A 14,521-nucleotide genomic window follows, 5' to 3' on the forward strand; every position below is an offset into this window, starting at 1 on the left:
AGTGTGGCCTGGTTGGCCTTCACTGTCTGCATGTCGGCCGGCGTCTCCACCCTGAACGACTACACCAAGAAGGTGCTGATGGTGGGGCCCAGGCTTAACTCCGGCCTGAACCCCTTTAACTTCCACTTCATGGGACTTCTTCCACCGGCTCCTTGTTACACCGCCCCATACTCTGGCATCCACCAGTCCCAATACCAGATCTCCCACTTGTCCCCGTACTACGCACCCCCATCCACCAAGATACCGCCGCCTGCCAAGACCTCACACTCCAGCCCTGTACGCCACTCTGTGTCCTTCCCTCCTCCGTCCTCCCACCCTGTGTCCGCCTCTCCTTTACATCGGTTGTCTCTCCGATCTTCGTCCCACTCAACCAGCTCGCCTGTTGTTGTCCACGGACTCCTGGCGGTCCCCCTTTATACACCAGAGCAGGACTGCAGCCCTCTTTAACCTTTTTAACTCCAGCTCTTCTTGGTACGGTTTGTTTTGTCAAGTGTGAACATTGTTGTACAACTCCGGGGTTGGAACGCTGTCCAACCTTGGCTATTTGTTGGTATTCAAAGGAAATTAATTCTCTGTTGTTTTCCTAATCCCATTAAAACTGATTGGTCTTGGCTTTATTTTTATTGGAAGTCAATGCGCATATCTTTTTATTTTATAAGTGGAGGAGTTCAAGTACCTCGGAGTCTTGTTCACGAGTGAGGGAAGAGTGGATCGTGAGATCGACAGGCGGATCGGTGCGGCGTCTTCAGTAATGCGGACGCTGTATCGATCCGTTGTGGTGAAGAAGGAGCTAAGCCGGAAGGCAAAGCTCTCAATTTACCGGTCGATCTACGTTCCCATCCTCACCTATGGTCATGAGCTTTGGGTTATGACCGAAAGGACAAGATCACGGGTACAAGCGGCCGAAATGAGTTTCCTCCGCCGGGTGGCGGGGCTCTCCCTTAGAGATAGGGTGAGAAGCTCTGCCATCCGGGAGGAGCTCAAAGTAAAGCCGCTGCTCCTCCACATCGAGAGGAGCCAGATGAGGTGGTTCGGGCATCTGGTCAGGATGCCACCCGAACGCCTCCCTAGGGAGGTGTTTAGGGCACGTCCGACCGGTAGGAGGCCGCGGGGAAGACCCAGGACACGTTGGGAAGACTATGTCTCCCGGCTGGCCTGGGAACGCCTCGGGGTCCCACAGGAAGAGCTGGACGAAGTGGCTGGGGAGAGGGAAGTCTGGGCTTCCCTGCTTAGGCTGCTGCCCCCGCGACCCGACCTCGGATAAGCGGAAGAAGATGGATGGATGGATGGATGGATGGATATTTTATTTTACAGCTCCTGCTGTTGGCAGGAGCTCTGTGCTCTTGTGTCATCCGTTTGTGGTTCTGATGTTTCCCTATTGTTTCCATGTTTTTTTGCCTTTTGGTTCGGGATCTTTCTGTGTGGAGTTTGCATGTCCTCCCCGTGACTGCGTGGGTTCCCTCCGGGTACTCCGGCTTCCTCCCACCTCCAAAGACATGCACCTGGGGATAGGTTGATTGGCAACACTAAATGGTCCCTAGTGTGTGAATGTGAGTATGAATGTTGTCTGTCTATCTGTGTTGGCCCTGCGATGAGGCGGCGACTTGTCCAGGGTGTACCCCGCCTTCCACCCGATTGTAGCTGAGATAGGCTCCAGCGCCCCCCGCAACCCCGAAGGGAATAAGCGGTAGAGAATGGATGGATGGATGGGTTCGGGACCCTTTGGGACTGTGTGACAAGGGGTGGCACTTTCGTGACTACTGCGGTGCTTTTTTGTGAACTTGTGGATCTGCCTCCCGGGAGCCTTTTGGCCATGGAGAACAGCTGCTGGGTCTCTGCCACACCAGAGTCCGTTTGGAGAGACTGAAGGAGATGCGGATGAAAGAGACAGGGCCGCGGAGCTGGCGCTGAGCGCCGGGACGGACAAGCTTCACAGTGTCCTGGCTGAATATCGGACTCCTCGGTCTCCTGGGACGTATCTTCGCTCATCCTTGCGGACTGGACTCTGGACCAGAGTTGGTGGGCGGCCGAGGGTGGAGTCGACTCTCTTGGTTGCTTTGTTTTGCTCCTGTCCCTGGCCATGCTCCCCCAACCCAGCAGATGATGGCGTGGAACTGTTCTTTGATGTTTCCCTCGCTATGACTACTTTTTTCCCTTGGCCTCAGTCTGGACCCCCACCTACAGGGGCCCAGGCTTAGACTGAATACTTTTTTCTCAGAATAGCATGAATAACAATGTCACACTTACACTCATCAGCGGACACTCGTGCTCAGGTATGTCGGTCCTCCTTTGTCTTTATGGGTCTTCAGGTGGGCAAAGAGGCCAATCCTGGAGCCACATAACTCTGGTACAATGTGGGCAGTGGGTTTTGGTGGAAATGATCTCTTTCCTTTGTCTGCGCGTTTACTCTGATAGAGCTGTCCTATCTAGTCTTTCATTGAGACGAGTTGACTAGGTTGGTCTTAGCTCATAGCTCGTCATCGATTGAGTGGGAGTGGCTACATCTGTCCTATATATCCTTTCGTTGAGCTGAGTCGACTAGAGTTGCCCTAAATAGTCTTTGCATTGTGCTGAATAGAGCTGTCCTACCCAGTGTTTCATTGAGATGAGTTAAATAGATTGGTCTTAGCTCATCTTTCATCGAGCTGTGCCGACTAAAGCTGTCCTAGCTAGTCTTCGATTGAGTGGGAGTGGCTAGATCAGTCCTATTTATCCTTTTGTTGAGCTGAGGTGGCTGGAGTTGCCCTTGCCAGTCCTTAATTGAGTTGTGCTGATTATAGCTGTCCTATCTAGTTTTTCATTGAGCTGAATTGACCAGATCTGCCCTGTTTGGTCTTCAAATAAGCCTCACTGACTAGAGCTGTCCTTTCGAGTCTTTCATTAAGATGAGTTGACTAGATCGGTCGTAGCTCATCTTTAATTGAGCTGTGCTGACTATTCAGTAATTTGTTGGGCTGAGTTTACTTAAGCTGTCCTAGTTGGTTGTTAATTGAGCGAGGGCAACTAAATCTGTCCCATCTATCCTTTCGTTGACTAGAGTTGCCCTAAATAGTTTTTGAGTTGTGCTGAATAGAGCTCTCCTATCTAGTTTTTCATTGAGATGGGTTGACTAGATTGGTCTTCGCTCATCTTTCATCGAGCTGTCCTAGCTAGTCTTCCATTGAGTTAGCGATTGAGTGGCTAGATCTGTCCTATTTATCCTTTCGTTGAGCTGAGTTGGCTAGAGTTGCCATTGCTAGTCCTTAATTGAGTTGTGCTGAATAGAGCTGTCCTATCTAGTCTTTCATTGAGATGAGTTGACTAGATTGGTCTTCGCTCATCTTTCATCGAGCTGCGCCGACTAAAGCTGTCCTAGCTCGTCTTCAATTGAGTGGGAGTGGCTACATCTGTCCTATTTATCCTTTTGTTGACCTGAGTTGACTAGAGTTGCCCTTAATATTTTTTTAGTTGTGCTGAATAGAGCTGTCCTATCTAGTTTTTCATTAAGATGGGTTGACTAGATTAGTCTTCGCTCATCTTTCATCGAGCTGTCCGAGCTAGTCTTCGATTGAGTGGGGATTGAGTGGCTAGATCTGTCCTATTTATCCTTTTGTTGACCTGAGTTGACTAGAGTTGCCCTAAATAGTTTTTGAGTTGTGATGAATAGAGCTGTCCTATCTACTTTTTCATTAAGATGGGTTGACTAGATTGGTCTTCGCTCATCTTTCATCGAGCTGTCCGAGCTAGTCTTCGATTGAGTGGCTAGATCTGACCTATTTATCCTTTCGTTGACCTGAGTTGACTAGAGTTGCCCTTAATATTTTTTTAGTTGTGCTGAATAGAGCTGTCCTATCTAGTTTTTCATTAAGATGGGTTGACTAGATTGGTCTTCGCTCATCTTTCATCGAGCCGTCCTAGCTAGTCTCCTATTGAGTAGGGATTGAGTGGCTAGATCAGTCCTATTTATACTTTTGTTGAGCTGAGTTGACTAGAGTTGCCCTAAATTGTTTTTGAGTTGTGCTGAATAGAGCTGTCTTATCTAGTTTTTCATTAAGATGGGTTGACTAGATTGGTCTTCGCTCATCTTTCATCGAGCTGTCCAAGCTAGTCTTCGATTGAGTGGCTAGATCAGTCCTATTTATCCTTTTGTTGACCTGAGTTGACTAGAGTTGCCCTAAATAGTGTTTGAGTTGTGCTGAATAGAGATCTCCTATCCAGGTTTTCATTAAGATGGGTTGACTAGATTGGTCTTCGCTCATCTTTCATCGAGCTGTCCTAGCTAGTCTTCGATTGAGTGGGGATTGAGTGGCTAGATCAGTCCTATTTAACCTTTTGTTGAGCTGAGTTGGCTAGAGTTGCCATTGCTAGTTCTTAATTGAGTTGTGCTGAATAGAGCTGTCCTATCTAGTTTTTCATTAAGATGGGTTGACTAGATTGGTCTTCGCTCATCTTTCATCGAGCTGTCCTAGCTAGTCTTCAATTGAGTGGCTAGATCAGTCCTATTTATCCTTTTGTTGACCTGAGTTGACTAGAGTTGCCCTAAATAGTGTTTGAGTTGTGCTGAATAGAGCTGTCCTATCTAGTTTTTCATTAACATGGGTTGACTAGATTGGTCTTCCCTCATCTTTCATCGAGCCGTCCTAGCTAGTCTTCGATTGAGTGGGGATTGAGTGGCTAGATCAGTCCTATTTATCCTTTTGTTGACTAGAGTTGCCCTAAATAGTTTTTGAGTTGTGCTGAATAGAGCTTTCCTATCTAGTTTTTCATTAAGATGGGTTGACTAGATTGGTCTTCGCTCATCTTTCATCGAGCTGTCCGAGCTAGTCTTCTATTGAGTGGGGATTGAGTGGCTAGATCAGTCCTATTTATCCTTTCGTTGACCTGAGTTGACTAGAGTTGCCCTAAATAGTTTTTGAGTTGTGCTGAATAGAGCTGTCCTATCTAGTTTTTCATTAAGATGGGTTGACTAGATTGGTCTTTGCTCATCTTTCATCGAGCTGTCCGAGCTAGTCTTTGATTGAGTGGGGATTGAGTGGCTAGATCAGTCCTATGTATCCTTTCGTTGATCTGAGTTGATTAGAGTTGCCCTAAATAGTTTTTGAGTTGTGCTGAATAGAGCTGTCCTATCTAGTTTTTCATTAAGATGAGTTGACTAGATTGGTCATCGCTCATCTTTCATCGAGCTGTCCTAGCTGGGATTGAGTGGCTAGATCAGTCCTATTTATCCTTTTGTTGACCTGAGTTGACTAGAGTTGCCCTAAATAGTGTTTGAGTTGTGCTGAATAGAGCTGTCCTATCTAGTTTTTCATTAAGATGGGTTGACTAGATTGGTCTTCGCTCATCTTTCATCGAGCTAGTCTTTGATTGAGTGGGGATTGAGTGGCTAGATCAGTCCTATGTATCCTTTCGTTGACCTGAGTTGAATAGAGTTGCCCTAAATAGTTTTTGAGTTGTGCTGAATAGAGCTGTCCTATCTAGTTTTTTCATTAAGATGGGTTGACGAGATTGGTCTTCGCTCATCTTTCATCGAGCTGTCCTAGCTAGTCTTTGATTGAGTGGGGATTGAGTGGCTAGATCAGTCCTATTTATCCTTTTGTTGACTAGAGTTGCCCTAAATAGTTTTTGAGTTGTGTTGAATAGAGCTGTCCTATCTAGTTTTTCATTAAGATGGGTTGACGAGATTGGTCTTCGCTCATCTTTCATCGAGCTGTCCTAGCTAGTCTTCGATTGAGTGGGGATTGAGTGGCTAGATCTGTCCCATCTATCCTTTCGTTGAGCTGAGTTGACAAGTGTTGCCCTAAATAGTTTTTGAGTTGTGCTGAATAGAGCTGTCCTATCTAGTTTTTCATTGAGATGGGTTGACGAGATTGGTCTTCGCTCATCTTTCATCAAGCTGTCCTAGCTAGTCTTCGATTGAGTGGGGATTGAGTGGCTAGATCAGTCCTATTTATCCTTTCGTTGACTAGAGTTGACCTAAATAGTGTTTGAGTTGTGCTGAATAGAGCTGTCCTATCTAGTTTTTCATTAAGATGAGTTGACTAGATTGGTCATCGCTCATCTTTCATCGAGCCGTCCTAGCTAGTCTCCTATTGAGTAGGGATTGAGTGGCTAGATCAGTCCTATTTATACTTTTGTTGAGCTGAGTTGACTAGGGTTGCCCTAAATAGTTTTTGAGTTGTGCTGAATAGAGCTGTCTTATCTAGTTTTCATTAAGATGGGTTGACTAGATTGGTCTTCGCTCATCTTTCATCGAGCTGTCCGAGCTAGTCTTGGATTGAGTGGCTAGATCAGTCCTATTTATACTTTCGTTGACCTGAGTTGAATAGAGTTGCCCTAAATAGTTTTTGAGTTGTGCTGAATAGAGCTGTCCTATCTAGTTTTTCATTAAGATGGGTTGACTAGATTGGTCTTCGCTCATCTTTCATGGAGCTGTCCTAGCTAGTCTTCGATTGAGTGGCTAGATCTGACCTATTTATCCTTTCGTTGACCTGAGTTGACTAGAGTTGCCCTTAATATTTTTTTAGTTGTGCTGAATAGAGCTGTCCTATCTAGTTTTTCATTAAGATGGGTTGACTAGATTGGTCTTCGCTCATCTTTCATCGAGCTGTCCGAGCTAGTCTTCGATTGAGTGGCTAGATCTGTCCTATTTATCCTTTCGTTGACCTGAGTTGACTAGAGTTGCCCTAAATAGTTTTTGAGTTGTGCTGAATAGAGCTGTCCTATCTAGTTTTTCACTAAGATGGGTTGACTAGATTGGTCTTCGCTCATCATTCATCAAGCTGTCCTAGCTAGTCTTCGATTGAGTGGCTAGATCTGACCTATTTATCCTTTCGTTTACCTGAGTTGACTAGAGTTGCCCTTAATATTTTTTTAGTTGTGCTGAATAGAGCTGTCCTATCCAGTTTTTCATTAAGATGGGTTGACTAGATTGGTCTTCGCTCATCTTTCATCGAGCTGTCCTAGCTAGTCTTCGATTGAGTGGGGATTGAGTGGCTAGATCAGTCCTATTTATCCTTTTGTTGACCTGAGTTGACTAGAGTTGCCCTAAATAGTTTTTGAGTTGTGCTGAATAGAGCTGTCCTATCTAGTTTTTCATTAAGATGGGTTGACTAGATTGGTCTTCGCTCATCTTTCATCGAGCTGTCCGAGCTAGTCTTGGATTGAGTGGCTAGATTTGTCCTATTTATACTTTCGTTGACCTGAGTTGACTAGAGCTGCCCTAAATAGTTTTTGAGTTGTGCTGAATAGAGCGGTCCTATCTAGTTTTTCATTGAGATGGGTTGACTAGATTGGTCTTCGCTCATCTTTCATCGAGCCGTCCTAGCTAGTCTTCGATTGAGTGGGGATTGAGTGGCTAGATCAGTCCTATTTATCCTTTTGTTGACCTGAGTTGACTAGAGTTGCCCTAAATAGTTTTTGAGTTGTGCTGAATAGAGCCGTCCTATCTAGTTTTTCATTAAGATGGGTTGACTAGATTGGTCTTCGCTCATCTTTCATCGAGCTGTCCTAGCTAGTCTTTGATTGAGTTGGGATTGAGTGGCTAGATTAGTCCTATGTAGCCTTTCGTTGACCTGAGTTGACTAGAGTTGCCCTAAATAGTTTTTGAGTTGTGCTGAATAGAGCTATCCTATCTAGTTTTTCATTAAGATGGGTTGACTAGATTGGTCTTCGCTCATCTTTCATCGAGCTGTCCTAGTTAGTCTTCGATTGAGTGGGGATTGAGTGGCTAGATCAGTCCTATTTATCCTTTTGTTGATCTGAGTTGACTAGAGTTGCCCTAAATAGTTTTTGAGTTGTGCTGAATAGAGCTGTCCTATCTAGTTTTTCATTAAGATGGGTTGACTAGATTGGTCTTCGCTCATCTTTCATGGAGCTGTCCTAGCTAGTCTTCGATTGAGTGGCTAGATCAGTCCTATTTATCCTTTTGTTGACCTGAGTTGACTAGAGTTGCCCTAAATAGTGTTTGAGTTGTGCTGAATAGAGCTTTTCTATCTAGTTTTTCATTAAGATGGGTTGACGAGATTGGTCTTCGCTCATCTTTCATCGAGCTGTCCTAGCTAGTCTTTGATTGAGTGGGGATTGAGTGGCTAGATCAGTCCTATTTATCCTTTTGTTGATCTGAGTTGACTAGAGTTGCCCTAAATAGTTTTTGAGTTGTGCTGAATAGAGCTGTCCTATCTAGTTTTTCATTAAGATGGGTTGACTAGATTGGTCTTCGCTCATCTTTCATCGAGCTGTCCTAGCTAGTCTTCGATTGAGTGGCTAGATCAGTCCTATTTATCTTTTTGTTGACTAGAGTTGCCCTAAATAGTTTTTGAGTTGTGCTGAATAGAGCTGTCCTATCTAGTTTTTCACTAAGATGGGTTGACTAGATTGGTCTTCGCTCATCTTTCATCGAGCTGTCCTAGCTAGTCTTTGATTGAGTTGGGATTGAGTGGCTAGATCAGTCCTATTTATCCTTTTGTTGACCTGAGTTGACTAGAGTTGCCCTTAATATTTTTTTAGTCGTGCTGAATAGAGCTGTCCTATCTAGTTTTTCATTAAGATGGGTTGACTAGATTGGTCTTCGCTCATCTTTCATCGAGCTGTCCGAGCTAGTCTTCGATTGAGTGGCTAGATTTGTCCTATTTATCCTTTTCTTGACCTGAGTTGACTAGAGTTGCCCTAAATAGTTTTTGAGTTGTGCTGAATAGAGCTGTCCTATCTAGTTTTTCATTAAGATGGGTTGACTAGATTGGTCTTCACTCATCTTTCATCAAGCTGTCCTAGCTAGTCTTCGATTGAGTGGGGATTGAGTGGCTAGATCTGTCCTATTTATCCTTTTGTTGATCTGAGTTGACTAGAGTTGCCCTAAATAGTGTTTGAGTTGTGCTGAATAGAGCTGTCCTATCTAGTTTTTCATTAAGATGGGTTGACTAGATTGGTCTTCACTCATCTTTCATCGAGCTGTCCTAGCTAGTCTTCGATTGAGTGGCTAGATCAGTCCTATTTATCCTTTTGTTGACTAGAGTTGCCCTAAATAGTTTTTGAGTTGTGCTGAATAGAGCTGTCCTATCTAGTTTTTCATTAAGATGGGTTGACTAGATTGGTCTTTGTTCATCTTTCATCGAGCTGTCCCAGCTAGTCTTCGATTGAGTGGGGATTGAGTGGCTAGATCAGTCCTATTTATCCTTTTGTTGACCTGAGTTGACTAGAGTTGCCCTAAATAGTGTTTGATTTGTGCTGAATAGAGCTGTCCTATCTAGTTTTTCATTAAGATGGGTTGACTAGATTGGTCTTCGCTCATCTTTCATCGAGCGGTCCTAGCTAGTCTTCGATTGAGTGGCTAGATCTGACCTATTTAACCTTTCGTTGACCTGAGTTGACTAGAGTTGCCCTAAATAGTTTTTGAGTTGTGCTGAATAGAGCTGTCCTATCTAGTTTTTCATTAAGATGGGTTGACTAGATTGGTCTTCGCTCATCTTTCATCGAGCTGTCCGAGCTAGTCTTCGATTGAGTGGCTAGATCTGTCCTATTTATCCTTTCGTTGACCTGAGTTGACTAGAGTTGCCCTAAATAGTTTTTGAGTTTGCTTAATAGAGCTGTCCTATCTAGTTTTTCATTAAGATGGGTTGACTAGATTGGTCTTCGCTCATCTTTCATCGAGCTAGTCTTTGATTGAGTGGGGATTGAGTGGCTAGATCAGTCCTATGTATCCTTTCGTTGACCTGAGTTGACAAGTGTTGCCCTAAATAGTTTTTGAGTTGTGCTGAATAGAGCTGTCCTAACTAGTTTTTCATTGAGATGGGTTGACGAGATTGGTCTTCGCTCATCTTTCATCGAGCTTTCCAAGCTAGTCTTCGATTGAGTGGGGATTGAGTGGCTAGATCTGTCCTATTTATCCTTTCGTTGACCTGAGTTGACTAGAGTTGCCCTTAATAATTTTTGAGTTGTGCTGAATAGAGCTGTCCTATCTAGTTTTTCATTAAGATGGGTTGACTAGATTGATCTTCGCTTATCTTTCATCAAGCTGTCCTAGCTAGTCTTCGATTGAGTGGGGATTGAGTGGCTAGATCAGTCCTATTTATCCTTTTGTTGAGCTGAGTTGACTAGAGTTGCCCTAAATAGTTTTTGAGTTGTGCTGAATAGAGCTGTCCTATCTAGTTTTTCATTAAGATGGGTTGACAAGATTGGTCTTCACTCATCTTTCATCGAGCTGTCCTAGCTAGTCTTCGATTGAGTGGGGATTGAGTGGCTAGATCAGTCCTATTTATCCTTTTGTTGACTAGAGTTGCCCTAAATAGTTTTTGAGTTGTGCTGAATAGATCTGTCCTATCTAGTTTTTCATTAAGATGGGTTGACTAGATTTGTCTTCGCTCATCTTTCATCGAGCTGTCCTAGCTAGTCTTCGATTGAGTGGCTAGATCTGTCCTATTTATCCTTTCGTTGACCTGAGTTGACTAGAGTTGCCCTAAATAGTTTTTGAGTCGTGCTGAATAGAGCTGTCCTATCTAGTTTTTCATTAAGATGGGTTGACTAGATTGGTCTTCGCTCATCTTTCATCGAGCTGTCCCAGCTAGTCTTGGATTGAGTGGCTAGATCTGTCCTATTTATCCTTTCGTTGACCTGAGTTGACTAGAGTTGACCTAAATAGTTTTTGAGTTTGCTGAATAGAGCTGTCTTATCTAGTTTTTCATTAAGATGGGTTGACTAGATTGGTCTTCGCTCATCTTTCATCGAGCTGTCCTAGCTAGTCTTTGATTGAGTGGGGATTGAGTGGCTAGATCAGTCCTATTTATCCTTTTGTTGACTAGAGTTGCCCTAAATAGTTTTTGAGTTGTGCTGAATAGAGCTGTCCTATCTAGTTTTTCATTAAGATGGGTTGACTAGATTGGTCTTCGCTCATCTTTCATCGAGCTGTCCTAGCTAGTCTTTGATTGAGTGGGGATTGAGTGGCTAGATCAGTCCTATTTATCCTTTTGTTGACTAGAGTTGCCCTAAATAGTTTTTGAGTTGTGCTGAATAGAGCTGTCCTATCTAGTTTTTCATTAAGATGGGTTGACTAGATTGGTCTTCGCTCATCTTTCATCGAGCTGTCCTAGCTAGTCTTCGATTGAGTGGGGATTGAGTGGCTAGATCAGTCCTATTTATCCTTTTGTTGATCTGAGTTCACTAGAGTTGCCCTAAATAGTGTTTGAGTTGTGCTGAATAGAGCTGTCCTATCTAGTTTTTCATTAAGATGGGTTGACTATATGGGTTTCGCTCATCTTTCATCGAGCTGTCCGAGCTAGTCTTCGATTGAGTGGCTAGATCTGACCTATTTATCCTTTCGTTGACCTGAGTTGACTAGTGTTGCCCTAAATAGTTTTTGAGTTGTGCTGAATAGAGCTGTCCTATCCAGTTTTTCATTAAGATGGGTTGACTAGATTGGTCTTCGCTCATCTTTCATCGAGCTGTCCAAGCTAGTCTTCGATTGAGTGGGGATTGAGTGGCTAGATCAGTCCTATTTATACTTTTGTTGACCTGAGTTGACTAGAGTTGCCCTAAATAGTTTTTGAGTTGTGCTGAATAGAGCTGTCCTATCCAGTTTTTCATTAAGATGGGTTGACTAGATTGGTCTTCGCTCTTCTTTCATCGAGCTGTCCTAGCTAGTCTTCTATTGAGTGGGGATTGAGTTGCTAGATCAGTCCTATTTATCCTTTCGTTGACCTGAGTTGACTAGAGTTACCCTAAATAGTTTTTGAGTTGTGCTGAATAGAGCTGTCCTATCTAGTTTTTCATTAAGATGGGTTGACGTGATTGGTCTTCGCTCATCTTTCATCGAGCTGTCCTAGCTAGTCTTCGATTGAGTGGCTAGATCAGTCCTATTTATCCTTTCGTTGACCTGAGTTGACTAGAGTTGCCCTTAATATTTTTTGAGTTGTGCTGAATAGAGCTGTCCTATCTAGTTTTTCATTAAGATGGGTTGACTAGATTGGTCTTCGCTCATCTTTCATCGAGCTGTCCTAGCTAGTCTTCGATTGAGTGGCTAGATCAGTCCTATTTATCCTTTCGTTGAGCTGAGTTTACTAGAGTTGCCATTGTTAGTCCTTAATTGAGTTGTGTTGACTAGAGCTGTCCTATCTAGTCTTTGAGCATGAGGCAAAACATCTTATTGCATGGAAATTACTTCATTTTTTATTTATTTTTGTTAAAAAATGTATTAAAAAAATGATGAAGTGCGCATGTTTGTCAAAGTGTGGACACAGAAAAGTGGTGGAAGAAATAAAAATCATGAAAGTGCAAAAAGTGGTTGAAAGTCTAGATTTATTGTGGTACAAATCATGGTCCATGTCGTCCACGAGGACAAAACAGCATTAGATATACAAAGCATAACTGGGAACATATTTACATACAACATGTGAAGGCAGGTTTTTGTCACATACTTGATTGTTATAGTTACATTAAAATATGTCAACTCTCTTTATATCCTCGCATGGCTGCATCTCAAAGATTTGGAACCAGATTCTGAAGTTTAGTATGTTGCGTGTTAGTACTGTTACACTGCACCACCCGTCATCCTGCACCATCCTATCAGTGACGATGCACAAAGTAAGACCGGGGGGGAAGGGGGGGGGGGGGAAGAAAGAAGCATTTAAAGTCGATAAACCTACAACAAAATGACGACAAAAACAATTGAAAAATAATAGACTCACCCCCTTTTTATCCAGATATATCCATATTTAAACGTGCGTACACAGACTTGACTTGTTCAGCCCGTGCTGGTACGACAAATATTGTTATTAATAATCATTCTCATAGCATCGTAATGCGTGTTTAAGCTTTTTTTTAAAGGCATTTTTAACCCTATTTTTCGGACTATAAGGCGCACTAAAATCCTTTTATTTTCTCAAAAATCGACAGCGCGCCTAATAAGCCAGCAGGCACAAGACATCGAAACAACGTTGACAACTTGATGAATTAGGTCCTGACGTTAGCAACTCAAACATAACGTTGAAACAACATGCTTTGTGACGACGTTTAATCAATGTTGGGTTCTGACGTTGATTTGACCATTGAATTTTGGTCATTTTCTAACCAATATTCTACAACACAAATACAACGTTGAAACAACATGCGTTTTGCCGACGTTTAATCAATGTCAGGTTGTGACGTTGATATAACATTGAATTTTGGTCATTTCCCGACCAATATTCCACAATACGAACCTAACATTGAAGCAACATGCTTTTTGACTATGTTTATTCAATGTCGGATCCTGATGTTGAATTTTGGTCATTTCCGAATCAATAATCAACGACACAAATACAACGTTGAAACAACATGCGTTTTGCCGACGTTTAATCAATGTCAGGTTGTGACGTTGATATAACATTGAATTTTGGTCATTTCCCGACCAATATTCCACAATACGAACCCAACATTGAAACAACATGCTTTTTGACAACGTTTATTCAATGTCGGATCCTGACGTAGAATTATGGTCATTTCCCGACCAATATTCCACAATACGAACCCAACATTGAAACAACATGCTTTTTGATGACTTTTAATCAATGTCAGGTTGTGACGTTGATATAACATTGAATTTTGGTCATTTCCCGACCAATATTCCACAATATGAACCTAACATTGAAACAACATGCTTTTTGACGATATTTATTCAATGTCGGATACTGACGTTGAATTTTGGTCATTTCCCGACCAATAATCAATGACACAAATACAACGTTGAAACAACATGCTTTTTGACGACGTTTATTCAATGTCGGATCCTGATGTTGAATTTTGGTCATTTCCCGACCAATAATCAACGACACAAATACAACGTTGAAACAACATGCTTTTTGACAACGTTTAATCAATGTCAGGTTGTGACGTTGATATAACATTGAATTTTGGTCATTTCCCGACCAATATTCCACAATACGAACCTAACATTGAAACAACATGCTTTTTGACGACGTTTATTCAATGTCGGATCCTGACGTTGAATTTTGGTAATTTCCCGACCAATAATCAACGACACAAATACAACGTTGAAACAACATGCTTTTCGACGACGTTTAATCAATGTCAGGTTGTGACGTTGACTTGACCATTGAGATTTGGTCATTTCCCGACCAATATTCTACAACACAAACCTAACATTAAAACAACATACTTTTTGACGACGTTTATTCAATGTCGGATCCTGACGTTGAATTTTGGTGATTTCCCGACCAATACAACGTTGAAACAACATGCTTTTTGACGACGTTTAATCAATGTCGGGTTCTGACGTTGATTTGACCATTGAAATTTGGTCATTTCCCGACCAATATTCTACGACACAAACCTAACATTGAAACAACATACTTTTTGACAACGTTTATTCAATGTCGGATCCTGACGTAGAATTTTGGTCATTTCCCGACCAATATTCTACAATACGAACCCAACATTGAAACAACATGCTTTTTGATGACGTTTATTCAATGTCGGATCCTGACATAGAATTTTGGTCATTTTCTAACTAATATTCTACAACACAAATACAACGTTGAAACAACATGCGTTTTGC

The 14,521-nt window shown here is 42.6% G+C and overlaps 1 protein-coding gene across 2 annotated transcripts in view; it reads left to right on the forward strand.

Annotated features, from left to right (window-relative positions):
* Nucleotides 1-926, forward strand: part of LOC133615325 (germ cell-specific gene 1-like protein) — a 44,007-nt gene extending 43,081 nt beyond the window's left edge. For both annotated transcript variants that reach the window (XM_061973844.2, XM_061973843.2), the window contains exon 6: nucleotides 3-926. In XM_061973844.2, coding sequence (XP_061829828.2) covers nucleotides 3-447 — 445 coding nt within the window. In that variant the 3' untranslated portion in view covers nucleotides 448-926. The remainder of the gene's footprint in view (nucleotides 1-2) is intronic.
* Nucleotides 927-14,521: the final 13,595 nt, after the last annotated feature.

Source organism: Nerophis lumbriciformis, linkage group LG22 (genome assembly GCF_033978685.3).
Source record: "Nerophis lumbriciformis linkage group LG22, RoL_Nlum_v2.1, whole genome shotgun sequence".
Classification (NCBI taxonomy): Eukaryota; Metazoa; Chordata; class Actinopteri; order Syngnathiformes; family Syngnathidae; genus Nerophis; species Nerophis lumbriciformis.